Raw genomic sequence first — 20,442 nt, forward strand, 5'->3', positions numbered from 1 at the left:
TTAAAGTTACAATCTTTCAGGAGATTTCAATGTTGACATATTTTTTCTTTGATTAAATAACTGCAGAATAGATTTAATAATATGAATGCATAATTATGTAAAAGCACAGAAATCAAGAGCTTTCAGAGAGAATGTTTCGTTAACAATTATTATTTCGAATCCCCATTTACAGTAAAAACTAGTAGTTATTAATGTATGGGAAAAGTGTTTGTAGAGCTGAAGAGTCAAAAAATTCAACTGATGACTTACATTTGTTATATCGGGGAAGAACGAAAGTATTTTTTTTTTCTTTAATGTTTGAAAAAATGAGTACATTTTACTTTGAACTTCAGCTTTCCTTCCCGTGAAACTTTTCAGCCTATCGTATTGGCTAGTTTGCTTAGAGCGTAAACTACTGCAAAGTTTCTCCCGATCGATACGGCAGATTTGGCGGCTTTTCCTTCGACCGTTCCCCGCCAAAATCCTCTTTCGGAAAGCGCATGAGCGAACAGCTTCCAAAACGGAGTTTTCCACTCGGGATCCCCCACCTCAGTTCAACACTCCGCTGAAAGCAATGGCCGATGCGGAGCAGTCTTCCGAGAAAGAATGCTTGAAAATGACCAGCAATGCTTCCCCCCCGGAAGAGAAACCGAAATCCGATGTCATCTGCCTGAAGCCGAAGATGAGCCTCCTCAACGGGATCACGGTCATTGTAGGAAGCATAATTGGCTCAGGGATCTTTGTTAGCCCCAAAGGTGTGTCGACAGGTACTGGAAGTGTCGGCTTATCGCTTGTGGTATGGGTGACATCCGGAGTATTTTCCATGGTGGGGGCCTATTGCTATGCCGAATTGGGCTGCATGATCACCAAAACAGGGGCTGACTATGCCTATATTATGGAATCGTTCGGGCCTTTTGTTGCATTCTTGCGCCTATGGGTCGAGTGTATGATCGTCCGTCCATGCTCGCAAGCAATAGTGGCTTTGACCTTTTCCTTCTACGTGCTACGTCCCATGTTTCCAGATTGTGATCCCCCGGATCCTGCTATACGTTTCCTGGCTTGCCTTTGCATATGTAAGTGTTTTTAGCGCATTTTCTCAATTAAAATAATCAATTATTTACATTGTAACAAACAACTATGGTTTTTCCCCGTTTGATATTGGTTCAACTGCTTTATATATAAACAAAATAAATATAGGGGACACTAAGCGCTGGCTCGTTTTATTTGAACATTGTCTCATTCAATGCCCCCTCCCCTCTCTGACAATTTTTTAAAAGTAATTTTCCCCTTATGTATTGAATTTTAAGTTTTTAAATGCTCGTGTAAATATAAAGGATAAAAACATCGCAGTCTAAAAGGTTACATATTTTTCCACATATATCTGCGTTACATTAGTAAATGTAGCAAATGTCTCTTAAATTACTGTTATCAAAAACCATTGCAGATTTTTATATCTCTGAGAGTTTTAATATCCGTGTCTCAGGGGCTGCACGACATGCATGCATTAGGTAGAGACGTAAATAGCAAGTCCCTTTATATTTTGTCAGATGTTCTTTCTCCCATAAACTCATGTCTTCTACATTAAAAAGAGGGGATCCTTGTAATCCCGAAACACGCGACCGCAATAATTTGTGATGTAAGTCATGTGTTACGTTTAAAGATTTTCTTACCCATCTATTTTCAGAAAATATAAAAGTGTATTAAATTTGCTTTACGTTTTTAAATGCTCAATTTAGGTGACGATCAATCATCTTATAGTCCAGTCTCCATCAAATGTCATCACCAAAACCATTTATAAAACTGAAAATAATGCTGGACTTAGAAATCCTATTTTCAAATTGACATGATTCCGAAGTTCCGTCAAAATAGAAGGGTTATAATACATTCAAGCAAAAAATGACTCGCACGGTTGTTAAGTGCAAAAAAGTAAGCTATTTTGAGCCTAAAAACTCCATTTTGCTTTACTTTTCATTTTAACAATTGAGGGAGTGAGAAGCAAAGGGATGTAAGTGGACTATTTAAAATTTCTTCTAAACGCGTTTGAAGCTCAGATCCTTGGTAAGATTTCATTGATTTTTTTCTAAAGCATGTTGTATAGCAGCACCCACCAGAGCTACTAGTATCATCTCTTATCCCAAAGCAGAGGAGAGATTCCCCTATTATTTGTACTGATTACCTCCAGAGTTTGAATTTTTTTACTTACATCCCTTTGCTTCTCACTACCTCAATTTGTTTACTCTTTTCAGTTTAAAACATTAGCTAGGTTTATATTTTAATCAAATGATTTTGTTTTCTCTAGATTTTCAAACATTTAACGGGTGAGGTGATTTTTATATTTGCTATGCGAGTGCTATATGTAACACTGGCATTATATTTCTTGTAAACTCCACAACATTAAGCAAATTAAAGTAGGAAAATTTCCAATGATTCCTGCAATATTTGTTTACATATTTTTTTTCTGAAACAGAACCGTAAGTGACACACATATACATAAGCCATATATGTTAACATTACAAAGCTTTTAAATGCAAAAGTTCAATTCTTCTAGGGCGTAGGACACCCCACCTCACCAGCTATAGGTTAAATCGTTATTCAAAAACAAACAAGAAAAATACTCCAAGTTTTGTTGTTCAGCAGCGTAATGAAAATGTCCGCCTTTTTCCAATTTTTCTATTTGGTTACGCATCGCTTTTTTCTGGAAATTACTCATACCTGCAGAAACTGACGTGTTTCTGAAATCTAAACTCATGATATTATATGTGTGCAAGCTTTAGTCAAGTATTTGATCCAATATTCGGATGATGCAGAAACTATAAAAAATAAAAACCTTTTCTTAGTTTCAAAAGTTTTCATTTATAATTCTCAATATTTAGTGCTAAGCAAGTATAAATTTTTTTCTGTATTCCAACCAAGTGCAACTTTTAATTATGTACAGCTGTGTCTTTGGGAATAGGAATAAAATATTGACATTTACCTTTTCTGGAAAATGTGTTGGGTTTTCTTCATCGTCGAATAACGTAAGTCTAAAATCGAAAGATAAAATAAAGGACAATTATTTCAATTTTTATTCAATTTTATTTGCTAAATAATTAGTCAAGTTTTTCGGAAAATGATTTGTTTTCTTTTTTAAATAGCTTGCAACCCAGGGGGAAAAAAAGCGCTGACGTACATGTGTCTTAAAAAAAAAACCTTATTTTTGTTTAGGACGATACCATGTGTATTGATAACATCAGAAAAGCTGTCAAAATTTATAAAACCTAAACTCGTCGTCTACTCCTAACGCACTTGATTCGAAATTGCAAGGAATTAATTTCTAATCAGTGTTTTGAAAAAAGAAAAAAAAATTGCTTCGTGGTTTTTATTTATACAGGAAATAAGCACTGATTTTTCATTTAACACGTGAGGTACTTGCAAATGTAGGGCATTTACCTTTAAAAGATTATTTAAGTGCAGAGACATTCCATTTCGGACAAGGCAAGCCTCGTCACATAACATTACCTATTAAAAAAAAAACATATAGTTACATATAAAGGGCGGATGAAATATCCCAAAAATATATTGCAAGAATTTTTTTCTCCAGTTGCATCCTATTAAAATTCTGCACAAAATTGGCCAATTTGGAAAAAAAATCAGCACAACACTCGATTTGAAATGGACACTATTTCAAAAGCATTTAACCTGTTTGAATAATTTTTCTACAAGTAAATAAAATAAATACCTATGGATCACCTAGTCATCTTTCTTAAAATCTTAGTTAGGTTTATTGGTAAAGATAAAAATCGATTTTTTGGTGAAGCAACTGTTTTTACCTATTTTAAGATTTTTTTCCAATGAAAGAACCAATGTCAAATTTAAAATTTAGAGCATTAAAAATAAATAAACAAATAACGATTTTTGAAGCGAAATAACTCAAATAAAAAAAGCCCAATTTTTAAATCCAAAAACCGGCTCATTCGAATCCCTTTTAAAGGTTAACAAGTGTATGTGCATAAAATTTTGTGATTTTACTCAGAAGATATTTTATGATTTTTTTGAATAGCTATGATGTTAAAATTAATGATAAATTTTTTTGTCATCGCTGAATTTTATCGAATTAAATTATCCATTTCTGTCTCATCTGTTTCTAATTCTCCCTTATATTTTTCGCTCTAAAATTTTTAGAGAATTAAATTTTGGCAGGATTCTCTCCTTTCATGTGCAGTGCTTGATTAAGAACCATTGTGGCTCAAATGCTGGTACCTTTGGTTGCATCTTGCACTGGAATGTAAATGTTGTAAATTTGGGTGCTTCTACCCAAATTCAAAATAATAGAATACTTCCCACTTTTTGGAAAAAAGTTTATTCTAACCAAAAGTAAGTGCAAATTAGGTATTTAAATGAACGTGCCACCTTTCTTAGACCTTAAAATGTGTTCATTTCAAATATACTCATGTAAAGATAATCTCAGACAGAATAATCCAAAAGTTTAGTGATGAAGATTTACACTGAGTCAAAAAATTAGAATATTCAAATTAAAGGGGGAAAAACACTTTCAAAAGAATCAATATAATATTAGAATGCGTCATTTTTTGCTGGATTTAATGCTTTAACCCTTTCTTACACGGATTCTACCACCTGTTTACATTAATCATCTCTGACGCTGTTTCCATAACCACCCTCTTAAATGCGGCATCGAGCTCAATTTTATTGGCGGGCACCAGGTCTTGAACCGCTTTCTTTAGATTTGACGGTACCACAAACTCTTGATCGTATTGAAATTGGTAGAATTGCTTGACCAGTTTAATACTGAAATTCCTCTTTCTGTTTAAAATCTATGAGTCGTTTTAGAGATGTGACACGGAGTAGAATCTTGCTGAAAGATAAAATGTGTCACTAAATGTGTAACTACTGCGCCTCAGATGAAGTATCATGCAATATTATTGATAAACAGCGGAAGTCGCGCATTGTTTTATTTTAAGATATATATATATATATATATATAATTTCCCAATTCCAGCAGCCCTCATGCACCCACGTATCAAGAAGGATGTGTCAAAGTGGAGAGAACGTCTTACACAAGATTTCTCAGACGTTTTTCTTTTTAAACGTCAAACCCAAAACCTTTTTTTTTTGTTCAGACATTTCGAAAAAAGATTCATCACTGAATATAATACTTTTTCAACCTTGTTGCCCTGTTAGAGCTTCGCTTTGCTCCAGAAGAGTTGTGCACGTTTCTGCTTCATGTTTCTCTTTGGTCTTACTTCGTAGATCCGCAATTTCAACTGCAGTTTATGCAACCGTATTTTTTGGCGTGGATAAGATAACTATACATTCTGTCCAACACTTATGGACGTAAAAAACATTTTCAACGATTATTTTGGACAATTTACTTTAATTTGGGTTAATTTGGGTTCATCTCTGCCAGGTGTTACAATTTTTCTACCTCGTTCACTTCGGTTACTTTTTAGATGGTCAGTCCTTCTACGTTCCTTTAAAATCTTACATACCATAGATTCTAAAACGTTCATTTGAATTGAGTTGGACAGTTTTTTTTCTAACTTTAAGAAATGATACAATATGTAACTTTGTTTTTTTCCTATTTATCACCTCGACGATCCATTTTGAGCAATGAAAGGCCTTTAAAAGAGCGTAAAATAATCCGGGCCCCAAGCTCCATACTTGTGACAAACTATAGGGTAACAAGTATGTAAATATTTTCGCTACCTTTTAAAATTCACCATTGAATGAATAAATTATTCTAATTTTTTGATCAATGTAAAAAATCTATCAATTTTTCCAATGTGTTAATGATCCATAAGTTGTTAAAATAATACATGAAAAGTTGTTTAAATTGATTTACCCATTCATGAATAACGAGTTATAGTCTCTCAATTTGCATGCGTTCATTTTTCTCGACTCAGGGACAAGTTTTGTTCAAACAGTTCTGATATTCTATTATTTTGAATTTGGGTTATATTTCTCCCAAAAATGTATTGGTATATGGGTAAAACGTAACTTTTGAACATAACTCCAGAAAACGTAACTTTTGAACGCAAATATTTTTCAATCTCGAAACCTTTTGTTTTCTTTTTTTTCATTCTTACACGAAAGCGTTACCTACTAGAAGTAATCATAAACAATGGCCCAGCTAAATTCCAATTAGTTTACTCATAAATAAAAGAAACTAAAAAATGCCTTGTTCACGGAAAAAAAAGAAAACTTTTTTAATGTTTAAAAATTGAGGTCAATTTAACATCAAAGTAGTAATTTTGTTAATTGGGGGTGCAAACAATGAACTACTTTAATGATTAGTAGGAATTTAATATTAAACTATCTTAATTAAAGTACAGCTTAATTAGTAGTTATCGTTTTAGTTCAAAATGTGTGTTAAAAATAGTATTTAGTTAAACTTAATATACTGGCAATTTATAATTGTGGTAGAATACCTAGGATTGATGTGTGTGTATTTCCCCTCCCTCATTTATTTTCACCTCACAAATAATGACATTGATATGGGGTCTGTCACGGAGGTGAGATTCACGGAAGTGAGGAATTTTTCATTAATGTAGGCCTAATGGATACATTTTTCAGGGAAATATGTTTTTTCTTCGTTGCTACAATCTGCACATGTCAAGCATATGAAAACATGTTCACTTCTTTTTTTACATTAATTTCAGGACTACTTTTCCTGAGAAAACGAACTAAAACACAATACTAAAAATTCAAATATACTTAAACAATTAGTATTTGAAACACTTGAAAGGAGGAATAATAAGGAATAATAAATAAATATATATATACATTTAATTAAACAAGTTATTCAGCATTATAAGCTGTCACACAAAGTGTGTGACATGCCATGGAGGTGAAAATTCACATATTGTGAACCAAAAAATACTAAATGAAAGTGAGCTAAAAATAAGTGAGCTAAGCGCGTTTAAGGTTCTGGTCCTAGGTAAGCTTTCATTGAAAAGTGTTTCTAAATCATGCTGTATAACTGCACCTACCAGGGCAACTATATCTTGCCACTAAACAGAGAAGTCCACTTATCGTTTGTACTGGTTGTCTCCAAATTTTTAATTTTGGCATTTAAAGATTCCTTTACCTCACATATGGCTCTGTATGACACTTACTGTACTGTTTCAGTTATATTTATGCAAATAAATATTAGATCTATATAACTGGATAATACAAAAAACATGAGACATTTTCTTACTTCAATTTTCTAAATTTTGTGAAAACCATAAGAAATATAAAGGCTGGAGTTACTGACACCCCAACATTCATATTACAAAAAAAAAAAAAAAAAAAAAAAAAGCAATTAGGATCAAAGTATTTGATTCAACTGTGTCAAAGTAAAGTTTGTATATTTTTCTCCTCATCACTTTGACAATAATTTTAGCCTTAATAAGCGTCTAGTCTCGGTTCCTTACCGCAAATATATTATTTCAAAAGCACTTATATATATATATATTATTTCAAAAAATTGAAATATGTCATGCTGTGGCTGCATTACGTAATATAAATTCGTTTTCTAACTAATAATTTTAGCAAAGTATCTCTCGTATTTACCTATGTTCCAACTCTTCAAAAATAATTCTTGCATCAATGAATTCTTGCAAAATATATTCACTTATTTTGCGAGGTAAGTGTTTCAGTAATTGTGTCTACAAAAAGAAATTTCCCTGCTCATGTAGTTCACAGGAACGAATATGATCCTTCGCTTTCAACAGTTATTAAAGGATCGTTGTCAGAAGGTCGTGCCACACCTTAATTGGTCTGACGTTATAGCTGAAAGAAAGATCATGGTTTCCGAAGGAACCTTTACGCATCGCTCATGGGCTGCAATATTTGGTTACTTTTCTTTGGAACGAGAAATATTTTCTTGTGTTTATCAATTGTAAGCACGCATTACGGATTATAGTGTTGCTCTGGTAAGTTGACCTCCGGTACTGACAAGGCTTACCCTTTTTTTGGTAATAGGGGAGGGTAATTAATGCTGAATTGGGGGGAGAAGGGTTAATTTCGTCGTTTTGCATAAGTATTCCAACATAAATTCGCGGCAGTTGCCCTTTCCTACCATCCGAAAAATAGGTAAGCATTGTCAATGTCGGAGGTCAACATACCAGAGCAGCACTTCATCTTAGTATCTTTGATGATACAATTAATATCGTATCTACAACTACATGGAATTTTATCGCCAGTTGCACAAAACTATTGCATAAATGTCTTGACAGGACCTCAAGATGATAAAGAACATTGTTTTAAAATAATTTAAATGGGAATGAATATATTTTGAATCGTGTCTCGTTTCAATTAAACAATGGAAATAGTTGATAATTTAACGATAAACTGGATATAGGAATTCAACTTTTTAAAATAGAATATTTAAAAAATGTTATTTTCACTTCCTCCACCACCCCCATTTACTTTGTTTTGTAAAAGAGGTTACCGACACATAGCTCGTGATTGAGCAAAGGCGGTGATTGGGACGGAAAAGTGTGGAGGGGGGAGGGAACTAAAAGCCACAGGGCATTTAGCGGCAGCAAAAATGAAAACAGAAAAAAAAAGTACAAAATTTTGCTAGGGGTGGTTTTGAGAGCAGATGAGTGGTAATTGATGTGAATCTAACAACTTAACTCACGTATTTCTTAAAATATTGATGAATTTTGTACAAAATAACTTTCCCCGAAGAAACACTAAAACTTTACCCCAAAATATTTTGAGATGTCACAAACGCTTGGTAATAATTTCATTAAATAAGTATGGTTTGTTAAAGAAAAACAATTGATTTACCAATATCTAAACAATGAATACATAAACTGAAAGTTACTGCTTGTGTTAAATAATGTTTCGTAAACAGAGATACAGTGCTGGTAAAAACATTGCATCACCCTCTCATTTTCACAACAATGGAATTATGTGAGAAGTTTTGGTCGACCGATTAACGATGAATATATGTGAAAGTCTGCAAAACTTATGAAACCATTTATCAGCAGGAATCCGATAATTGTTTACGTAGACGGGGCTGTTTCCAAGCCAAGGCAAACTGCTGACCCCATGCTCATTTTTTCATTTCTGAACACGCGTGTGAGTTTAGAGAAAAAAAATTACTCAAACCCATGTCAATTTAAATCTAATGGATGGATAAAGGTTTTTAAACTGTCACTTACCAGTTTTGCCCTATGGCACGGAGCAGAATTATCCTGGAAAATGACGTTTGGAACTGAAGTAAAGTGATTCCGGATAGTAGGAGGCTATTTCTCCTCCAAAATTCCAATATACACCTGAGCGTTTACTGTTCCTTGCACAAAGTGAAGCCCACCAACTCCTTGATCAGAAATACATGCCCAAATTATCTGGAATACGGGATGCTTGACTGTGTGTTGAATGCAGTCGGGATGATATTCGTCTCCTTTGCGGCGCGGGTGATGCAATTTTTTTTTTATCATCACTGTACAAAGTAAAACACATAATTGTGTTCTGAAAATTTTGACATTTCTGCTTTTCAAAAAACTTCTAGTTTTAATTCCTAAATCGGAAAATAAAATAAATAAATGGCCCAAAAAAAGTGGGAGTGGGTGCACCTTGCCCCCTTTCCCCCTTGCTGGGGGCCAAATGGAACTTTTTAGTACAAATATTTATCTTTTGTTAAAGTAAATATTATTAATACATTTTGAAAACAAGCATTTCTTGTTTAAAGTCTGAGAATTATCACAGAGTAACAATAGAACTAGAAGGTACGCTAAGGTGTTTTTCTGCTGTGAAGTGACTTTGGCTCTAGTTTGACCTTGAATCCTTCGTTAAAAGGCTGTCACGACAACGCAAGAGTGTGATGCAAGATGCCAATACAAATGCAGGCTGTTTGAGACAAAAGATACACCCCTAACTTTGATGCGAACTGAAACTCTCTGCTCGAGCCGAAGTTGTCACTGTCGTGAGATTGTTAATCCTTTTTAAAATAAGCAAAACTCGTTAGAAACTATGCATCGTAATCAAGTATATGAGAGCAAAAACATATGCAATTTCATCTTTTGAAAAAAATGAAACTTTTAAGCGGATAAAAAACTGACCTTGCACAAAATGATTTATTGTAGTTTCTGTTGAAAGAAAAAGTTCAAGATATGGATTGTTGCTTACAACAAGCGTGTTTACATTGATGAATAATTACTTCTTAATTTATCAACTTCTTTGTACGTTATCACCTTTTTACCCGACTGCGCGTACGCGACGCAAAGGAGGGTAATGTGTTTATGTGTGTATGTATGTGTGCTTGTTCCTATGTGGTGTTGTAGAGGCTAAACGCCTTGGCAAATTTTGATGATTCTTACGTCAATCGATTTGTCTTAGCCTTGGGAGTGTCACTAAACACACGACTGCAATCAAAACTCATTATACCAACAACCAGTCGCCATATTGTCAGTTCGGGATCGTGCCGCACGCTACCTGCGTGCACAAATGCAGGTAGTGTTTTCGCTGCCTGAATTTTTGCTTAATAAGTCTACTAATTCGATATTCATCTCTAACATGTTGCATTTGTTTTTGTCGTGATTCAGGGGACTGAGTTTCGAAACGTGTCCTTTTTTGACGGGCTTTTTTAGTTTTGCGAGGAAGATTCGACTGGCGACGTTTCCGAGCTCACGTCATCATGAGTTTATTGTCAATGAAAATTAACTAAAATGTGTAAAATAAAAAATAATTATTAAGTAAAAACAAAAAACCCGACTGCGTAAAAACCAAAAAAAAAAAACTAAAATGAAAAAAAAAAGACCTAGTTGTTTAGAATGTTATTAAGTACTACTGAATATCTACACCGTAGAAATAGTTTTATAATCGATAAACACATATTCAAATTATAAATTCAAAAACAGAATAGAAGGATCAACAGTTGGGGCCCATTCCATTTTGTCCAATCAAGGAACCAAGCAAAATTTGAATTGGCCCTGACTGTTGATCCTTTTACTCTGCTTTTGAATTAATGATTTGTCTCATGTGTGTATCGATTATAAAACTATTTCAATAGAGTAGTTATTCAGTAGTACTTAATAACATTCTAAACTACTGGGCTTATATTTTTTTTCTTTTTAGTTTACAGAATATTTTGAACAGTTTCGAATAGTTTATGAAAGGAAGCCACCCTAGAATAAGATCATTAAGCAGTGGCACAAAACTTTTCTCGAAACGAGAAGTGTCCAGAAAAGGCTACTCAGATAGCTACTGAGGGAGCTCACGTAGAAGTGAAGTAATTTTTTTAAATAAAATCTTTGAATATTGATAGCAGAAGATTGTCGAATTAGACAATGTACCGAAACACGTGCTACTTTCGAACTTTTCTCATCTTTTCTCAGTTTTGTAACTATTCATATTTCCAAATTGTGGAAACTTTTTTACGCATCTATAGTTATCTTGATTTAATTTTTCATTACTGATCACTTTGTTTCAAAGTATTATTAGGTATCCTTTTTAATTGTTTTTCATTTGGACCAATGTTACCCTTACGTTAGGACTACTTTGGCCAAAAGTAATTTTCTCTACTTAAAACTATTGTAGAACTAACTAGAGTCAAAGAAAGACACGTGTTCACAGGAAAAACTATTTATTTGAAAGAAAAATACATTTTACAAGAAGTTTGAGTCACACATATTTGTTTTAAGGAAAATTAAAAATATTTATATGTGTGTGCATACCAAGTTATTGTCTCAGAAATTATCAACGGATAACAGTCATATTTTTGTCGATTTTAGATGTTTAATAATTTTATCAAGATAACACCATTCGTAAAAAAAGATACAAAATTTTTGGTCCCTTCCAAAACTTTCAGTGCGTTCCATTGCTTTCATCATTAGCTCCTTCTTCTCTTGCTTGAACAGCTATCCCTGGAAACCTGGGCTTATTCCATTCGACAATAACAAAATTCCGAAAACTTTCCAACAAATTTAACAAAATTTGTAAGACGTAAATGAACTGGGTCAACGTTTTCTAAACCTGCTGCAACTTTTAGTTCCTTTTCATCTTCGATAATAAAAGCTATGTAACTGAGCTCTGATGGTTTGAGTCTGTAATCGCTCTCTTAATTCGTTGCTAAGAATTCCTGTTTTTTTTTCTTAGGTTTTTTCTGTTTACAGTTTCACCTTTAGCTTTTCGTTTCTTTTCCAAATCTTTCTGATGGATTCTTTTTCCAAGTTTTTATGCTGGGCCAAAATAGATCATAATTTTTAAGTTTGAAGACATGTTGTTATTGTGAATTTTTTAAATTAAACCTTAGCAGAAATGAGAAGTACAACTATGCTACAACATAAAGTATCCAATAGTGCTCATAAATAGGTACCTGACAAACTCTTAGCTGATATAGAACTGCTTCTACATATAAAATTCCAAGAGATTATAAAAACACAAGTTAACACAAGGAACACAAAACCACTTGTGATGCTCCTTGTGGGGAGCTATCAAACTGCTTTGTATAAATTACTGAGTCCTTTCAGGCTGCCCTCAAACGGATTCTGTTCAAATAGGTTAAAAAATTGCTCCCTGAAAGTTTCCAGAGAACGTTGTATGTTTTTCTCAATTTGGGCCAAAGAAGGACCCTAGGGACAAAGTAGCCCATGTTTACGGTATTCATAATGCAATTTTAATTTTTCTTTTGTGTCTGTCACTCTTCATATTGAAAATGGGGTCATGTCCTGAATTTGGCATAGAAAAATCTGGTCGTCTCAAATATATAGGGGGGGGGGAAGTAATTTCTTCGTCAGTGGAGCGGAAATTTCTACTGTCCGGTTTTGCTTTTTCGTTTACTGTAGTGGTGACTGTACTTCTGCACTGTAAAGTGATGAGATAGTTTGCTACAAAATGAACAAAAAAGGTTATGTTCCACGGTGCAACATTATATGTGATTATGTGAATTATACAAGCATTGTAAACAAGAATTGTTTTTGAATTACATTAAAGGCCTGTATAAAACTTTAATTTCCTTAGATATTTCATAACGATAAACAGGATGACCATTGAGTTAAAGAGAAAGCCTCTCCTTTTCTCCTTCTATCTCAGTGAGGGTGACTGACTTCGCAAAAAACACATGAATTTAAGACAAACTAATTTTCAAAGCAGTGAACAACTAAAGTTTACTTTAAAGAATTTATTAGGAATTGACTTTTCATAAATTTTTAAATCTCCGAAAGGAGGTTCTGAACGATATTATTTTTTTTTTCGTAATGACAAAGAGACTTGTAAAAGCGCTAGGTGCACAGTGGAGCAGTGCTAGTGACATTTCATCATAAAGTATCCTTTATCCCCACGCTAAAACTAATTAATAGAAAAACTGAAGATGGATAAATGCAATCGCTTTAGGGTCATTCCACCGTGACGTGCGAGACAAAACACGCTTAAATTTCATTAACACTTTGTCATCTCTCTTAATATTTTAATTAAACAGATTTAAGCAAATTTTTTAATCTCTAAATTTCAAACAAAGATACTCCTGACACAGTTATATTTTTATTACACAACTTTGCTATTTAAAGTTTAATTTATTTGCATGCGTCACGGGCGGGACATCCAAAATTAACCTATTGTAACTTGCTTATGAATTAGTTAACATTTTTACTCAATTGATATATTAATCTATATAAATAAAACAAAGAATATATATATATAAATGTGTGCGTATATGTATGTTCCCTATACAAATCCACAGTTTAGGTCGGATCTGGACCAAATTTGGCAGGGAGGTACTTGGGCCCCCGAGGAGGAACGTAGGAGGATTTTCGAACGCCAAAAATGTACCGAACCGTTCGAATTTTAATTTTAGGACCCGAAAATGGCATTAAATAGCTCTTTCTACCCGAAATAATTATCCGATTTCTTTGATTCAGGTCCCATTCAAAAGCCCGCAAAAAACACCCATAGAGTTCATTCATTTCCTTTGAATTTCAAAAAAAAAAGGCTTCAAAATCACCGGGAAAAAATAAAAAAAGCACTGCTAAGCCCAATAGAACAGAAATTTTAAATAGGAAAATTATCGTTTGCGCGATCTCATTTTAAATTAGCGTAAATCAAATTTTAGAAGGTTGCCACTTTTTTTTCGTCAACTGCGATGAAAAAAATTTTGTTTTTGTTTTAAGGTAAAAATTTCTCCTTTTGATTATTACACTGTATGACAAAATTTGACTTTTCTCTATAACATTGAGAAAAATAGCTGATTTATGTCAAGTTGGGCTTGCTAAACATAAATATATAAACTAAATTCTTATAACACGTACCATTTTTAAGTTATGACAAATTTAATTTTCAAAAGTGGCTAAAATCTGCAAGTTTTGAATCTAATCTAAACACGTTTATCTACTTTTATTTTGAATCTTAATGCAAATATAGTAATAATATACACTTATACATACATTGTGAGGAGAAATAGCACTGGTTTTATCATTGAGTTGAAAAAAAAAAGCCACATGTTATGAAAGAAAATGACCAAAAAATAACTTTTTTTCTTGAACCAGAAACCAACAGTAATCTCTAATCATTTTTTGATTCCATTTTCCTTAGTAATGCTCTGCTATACATTTAATATCTTGGTGGAAGTGTTCACCTTGCTCAACACTCACCATTGCAAGATTAGGAGGGAAACAATCAAAATGAGAATGCAAGAAATGCATCTATCTTCAATGACATTCTGCACCCATCGTTTTAATAGTTTGCAACAATTTTTTCACTAAAAATTTGGCATTCTTAGATTTATTTGGATTGACTAAAAATCCTCGTGCTACCTCCTTTAGAGACAACCAAGTCGCTAATTCTTTTTAGGTGAGATTTTTATCAAGGTCATAGCTCTCCATAAGCATTCTTATTTGTCGATCGACAAAAATGCCTTCTTTTAGTTTAGCATCACTCAATTCGGGAACAATACTTTTCAAATACAAAAAACCTTTGCTATTTTTATCCATAGGTTGACAGAAGTTTTCGGCAAAACGAGTTTTATATGTATGGGTGGAAGAATAATATTCTTCCGAAATAATACAGTTTAAATTTAAAAAAAAAAATGTTGCCACTTTGGAAACTTACAGCAATTCTAATCGAAATAAAATATTCTACTAAATAATAACTTTTGCGAATGATATTTTTCACAATCTATACTAGTAGACTGTTTTATAATTCTAATTATTGAAATGTATATGAAATTAAATTATTTTTATCAGATTAGAAGCGGAAGTGCATGAAAATGTTATACAGGCTGTAAGAAAGAAACAAAGTATTCATGTTAGAAAAATCGTTTCACACAGTGTTATTATTTGGCGATTTATCTTTTTTTTTTTTTTGTACCGCCAGCAGAAGATAATTACGAAAGTTGCGTTTAATTTGTTCGGAATTTTTGATTTTGACATTTTCTTTCTTCAAGAACAATTGTTTGGAGGGGAAATTTTACACCCCCCCCCTTTTTGAAGCCTGATTGTTGAACATGCGTCACTTGACATAACTTTTATTTTCGAGGTAGACCGTGCAAAGCAGGGCAATGCAGCTAGTATTATAATAATTGTAGATTTTGAGAGCAAAGGTTCCTATGTAAAGGAAACAAATCTTATTTTTTGATAAATAACAGTTTAAACCATTGAGAAAATTATATATTGGGCCATTCCATGAAAAAGTAATCACTTTCTCGCACTTGACGTTCTCTATATTTCATTAAAAAGTAATTATTTAAAAAAATTATGACGAAATATTTTTCTTAAGGAATCACGTATTCGTTTGTAAAGCAATAATTTTTTTATTGCCCTTTTAAACTATTTAAGGTTAAACTGCGTTAATTTTACGTAACATTAATCATTTACAAAGTTGATTAACGTTATGTAACATTAAAAACCCATAATAATCATCTACAGCAGTTGCCTCAAATATTTAATTTTTCCGATATATCTGTATCAGGAAAACAGTAGATTAAATAAGCCTTAATAGTTTGGGTATTCAGTAATTGGACTTAAGTAAGTTACTAGCGAATTAAAGGAAGTTGATTGAAGAAAGTGCTTTTTTTCTAAGGATTCACACATCCGTTTGTAATTTGGTAAGCAGTATACTTTATATCATTACCCTTTTAAATTCTTATTTTTACTTCCTTTTACAAAAAAGGAAGTATTGTATTCGCGAAAAAAATTTCACTCAAAAATCGGTCTTAATTTCCACTTTTCTCACCTCCGAATGAATGTTGAGTTTTTTTTTCGACCCGATCACGCGTGGATATATGCCTAGAAACGTACAGACACCCAAAATATCCATTTTGACGACCCCCGAGTTAATTACCACGAATTTTCTCGTGACGTCCGTATGTATGTGTGTATGTATCTCGCATAACTCAAAAACGGTATGTCCTAGAAAGTTGAAATTTGGTACGTAGACTCCTAGAGGGGTCTAGTGCACCTTTTCTTTTGGTTGCATTCGGATGTTCCTAAGGGGTCTTTTGCTCCTTTTTGGGGGGAAATTATTCCTAATTTCGATGTAAACTCAAGTTGTGCTATAATTTGTCGGACACTTGGCGATATATCGCCAGTCTTTTGGTCGCCAAGTTTTGTCGCCAACTTGGTGACAAATTTGGCGATTTTTTTTTTTAAATTTGGTTTAAATTTGGTCACCGTTGGTGGTATTTAGAGAGTAAACAATTGAATCACGTTAAAATTGCCAATAATTCGGAAATGACATTAAATTGGAGTTAAAGGAAGTCATGTGATGCACACATCAGCTCGTTAATGAAATATATGAGGTGCAGGGTATATGAGATGCGGACAAAATTACCGTTTTCCGTGGAATGGCCCTTTGGGTAACTTAAACTAGAATGAAATGCCTAATCATCAATCTGTAGGATGAATATTAACAAAATGACCCTGTTTTAAAGTTGTCTACAGACAAAACTATTGCCCTCAATATTGAAAAATTTTGTGTACAAAACAATGAAAGGATGGGAATTTGTTTAAGTGAATTAAAAAAAAATAGCTGAAAATGTAACGCCAGAGGATATTTTAATGAATTACATATTTACAATGCTTAAAACTTTAGTGCAGCAAAACATGTCCAACATGATGGTCAGCGTTTTAACATGCCACCTAAAACTGCACGATAGTATGATCCACAGCTGATCGCAATTAGTTCTGGGAAAGTCTAAGAACAGCGTAATTTAATGAGTAAGCGTTGCTGTGGGGTGGCTTATGGATTTTTTTTTTTTTTTTTTTTTTTTTAATGTTGAAATTTAAATAATGAACCAGTCAAATTATGTACTTCATTAAAAATGCTCTCCAGTGGCGAAATTTTAAGGGAATTTTTTTATTCATTCAAATTCTGATCACTATGTTTTACACAAAATTTCTCAACTTTCTAATCATTAGTTTTGTCCTTAGAAAAAAATTAAAATAGGGCCGTTTAACTATAGTGTCAGAAGCAGGATTTCTTTCGGCAGTTGTTGTTGTCGTGTGCCAGCTAGGTTGACAATTTGGGATGCGCTGCTTCACTTTTCCAACTGTACCGAAATTTGGTGTGAAGTCCGACTTCTACAGTACACGCATGCCATAAGGACCCGTTTATAGGGTAGGCAACCATTCACAGCATAACAACACATTCACACAAAGAAAGGACAAAGACAGGAGAGAGAAAGTACGTCCATGCCCGAGCCGGGATTCGAACCCGGACCATCCTGTCGCAGTCAGACTTCTCTGACCACTAGACAAGGTTGGCGGCTTTTTTGGCAGTCTGCAACAAAAATTATAAAATTAAAAGTAGTCAGCAAGAGGAACCAACTTCAGATTAAATTTGAAATCTAAATCAGTACGGAGAAATATTTAAAATTTAAAATATGATACTTGAAAACTAAAGGTACATACTACCTGTGCTTCCAGAAAATACGCACAAATCAACGCTTGCTGAAATGAAAGATTATTCTTCCTTTGTACGTTTTAGGTTTTTTTTCTCGCTCTAGAAATGGTGAAACTTGGTCAAGAATCTGAGACGTACGTCGCAGCGTCAAGCTGTTTCTGCTACCGGGGTTATAGTCACCGTATTGGAGATAGTAGACTGCATGGTTAGAATTTGTTTCTTAACATTGACGATATTTGTGTACTCTGATACTTCTCGGATTAAGGAGCTATTCTACATGAATTTTCAGATGCTTCTCTGCCTGTAGCAGATGCTGTGATTTATGGGCAGGTGGGTATACCCACATTAACTGACGCGTAATACTACTTATAATTTAATTTAACTCATAGTCATAATTTAACTTACGCATAAACCGCAGTCCATAATTATCAGGGTTGCAAGTTTGTAGAGGAAAGAAGAGATCAAAATTCGCAGGAAGTTAATTGGGTGCACGGATATACAATAAAATATACAATATATATGCAATGAAAGTCATAACATAAATAACAAAGCGCAAAATAGAACTGGAATATTTTATTTTCTTCGACTTCATGCCACATTTAGGTTTTTATTTAAATGTAAGTACAGAGTTTTAGTACAAAATTTTGACTATCCAGTTTATTTTAAATTTAGGTTTCGCCAATCGTCCCTTAATACTTCTCTATGTTTAGAAAACGATCGTTCTGTGCATACAGTATTCTCGTTTTATGCGAGAGTTGCGTTCCACGAAAATGCCGTGTAAATTAAAACCAATATTAGTGTTAAAATAGCGGTTAGGTTCCAGAGATTTCAAAAAAAAAAAAAAAAAAAAACTTCTTCAGTCTAGTGGTACATAATACAGGGTGACAAGAAATAACTTGGACACACATGATACATAATGACTTTAATGGTAACGAAAATTTTACGACCAAACTGTAATGTAAATATGAATGCATAATTTCGTCTAATATATTTACAAATTTCATTTCGGTATTCCACTTTCATTGCTCTTCAAGGAAAAGTTGGTTTCGTTAACAATCAGTGATATTCTTCATATCAACCACACCATTTTTTGACATGAATGGGCATATGTTATCTTCTAGCTAATTTTATCGTTATTTTGATATTGATCTATTCTTTTAAATGTTTCCGGCACGTAATTTGTAAATGTTTCGGGCACGTCTTTTAAATGTTTCAGGTAATGTAAACTTTGAGACATAAAATTGCTCTTTTCTATGCATTGACGTAAAATTTTACACTATAAATTTTTTTCTTTTATTTAAGCCTGATTGTTGAAAATGCGTCCCTTGGCACAGCTTTTAATTTCGAAGTGGACCGTGCAACGCCGGGCAACACAGCTGCAATGCAAATATTTTTTTCCATTTGTCGGCATTTATTTGGATCGACCACTCTGTTTTACACTTTTCCATTTATCTTCTTCACGGAATGCCTTTCCTTTATTTTTTAAATAAATTTTCAATCGTTTGAAAATTTTAATTTTTTAGCGAAAGATAATATATTTTTTTCTTTTCCGTCTAAATTGAAGTAGAGCAAAACATTTAATATTTGTAGAACGATACCTCTTACAAAAAAGTGTTTGATTATCAAGGAAAAAAGAAAGCTCGACTAACGTAAAAAACAGCCTATGGTTATAACATTACTGGAAGACTGAAACTGAAAGTTTAAGCTTACATCAACAGGGATGTATTCAGTATAGAGAATTATTAGTCCAAATTAATCCTCGAATGGATTTTTCGTTTCTGAGGGGATTGGATGTTCTTTACGCCCTTATCCTATTTTTGGTCTTACTTTTCTTGCGCTGTATGTTCCATGCTTACTCCATTAGGTATCTTCTTGATGAAAGATTCATGCTGCGATGAAACAGCGGAAGAGTTGTACATATTTGTTCGAATGTAATGTGTGCGTATCGAATGTAAATGTTTTTTCTGGGTGTGGTATAGACGTTTCACGCCTCCAAATGTTTTAATGCTTTGCTTTGCCACGGAAAAGGAAAAAGGTAAACTTTGGACAAAAAACCTCGAATATATTTTATTTAAAACGATTGGAAACTTGATTAAAAAACTGAAGGGAAGGCATCCCGAAGAATGCAGTGGACGTATATGAAGAGTTGTATCCATACAAGGAAAAGTGCAGATCAGCGTGACCAATATAAAATTACTGTTGATGACCAGAATGTCGTTAGAAACGTTTTACATACCTTAATATAAAATGTGGTTAAAGAGGATTGGTAGTTGGTAGGAAGTCATGACTTATCTCATAAAAAGGAAATGAACTAAGCAATTAAAAAACACAGTGAAAAATAAATGAAAGCTCTTTTTTCAAGAATTTTCATTTGAAGTTATGAGGTCAACGAGCCGTCCACAATTTCTTCAGACCTTTCACTAGATTAGGTATAGCTAAGTGGTCGCAAAAGAAAAAAAAAACCAAGTCAATTTTAAAGCACAAATTTTCGTTCCTTTTATTATTATTATTTTTTTTTTTTTGAAATTTGTGTCTGGCGAAAAATATTTGACTGATGAGGAAATAAGATTCAAGTTTTTTTGAAATTCAGAGCTAAATCTACTGTCAAAACACAATAACCACAGGTTTTTTTTTTAATCA

The 20,442-nt window shown here is 33.3% G+C and overlaps 1 protein-coding gene across 1 annotated transcript in view; it reads left to right on the forward strand.

Moving 5' to 3' along the window:
- Positions 1-553: 553 nt before the first annotated feature.
- LOC129219015 (large neutral amino acids transporter small subunit 2-like) overlaps positions 554-20,442 on the forward strand; it is an 82,392-nt gene continuing 62,503 nt past the window's right edge. The window contains exon 1 of the mRNA XM_054853335.1: positions 554-1,052. Within this exon, the coding sequence (XP_054709310.1) occupies positions 554-1,052 (499 nt within the window). The remainder of the gene's footprint in view (positions 1,053-20,442) is intronic.

This window comes from Uloborus diversus, chromosome 3 (genome assembly GCF_026930045.1).
Source record: "Uloborus diversus isolate 005 chromosome 3, Udiv.v.3.1, whole genome shotgun sequence".
In the NCBI taxonomy this organism is placed as follows: domain Eukaryota; kingdom Metazoa; phylum Arthropoda; class Arachnida; order Araneae; family Uloboridae; genus Uloborus; species Uloborus diversus.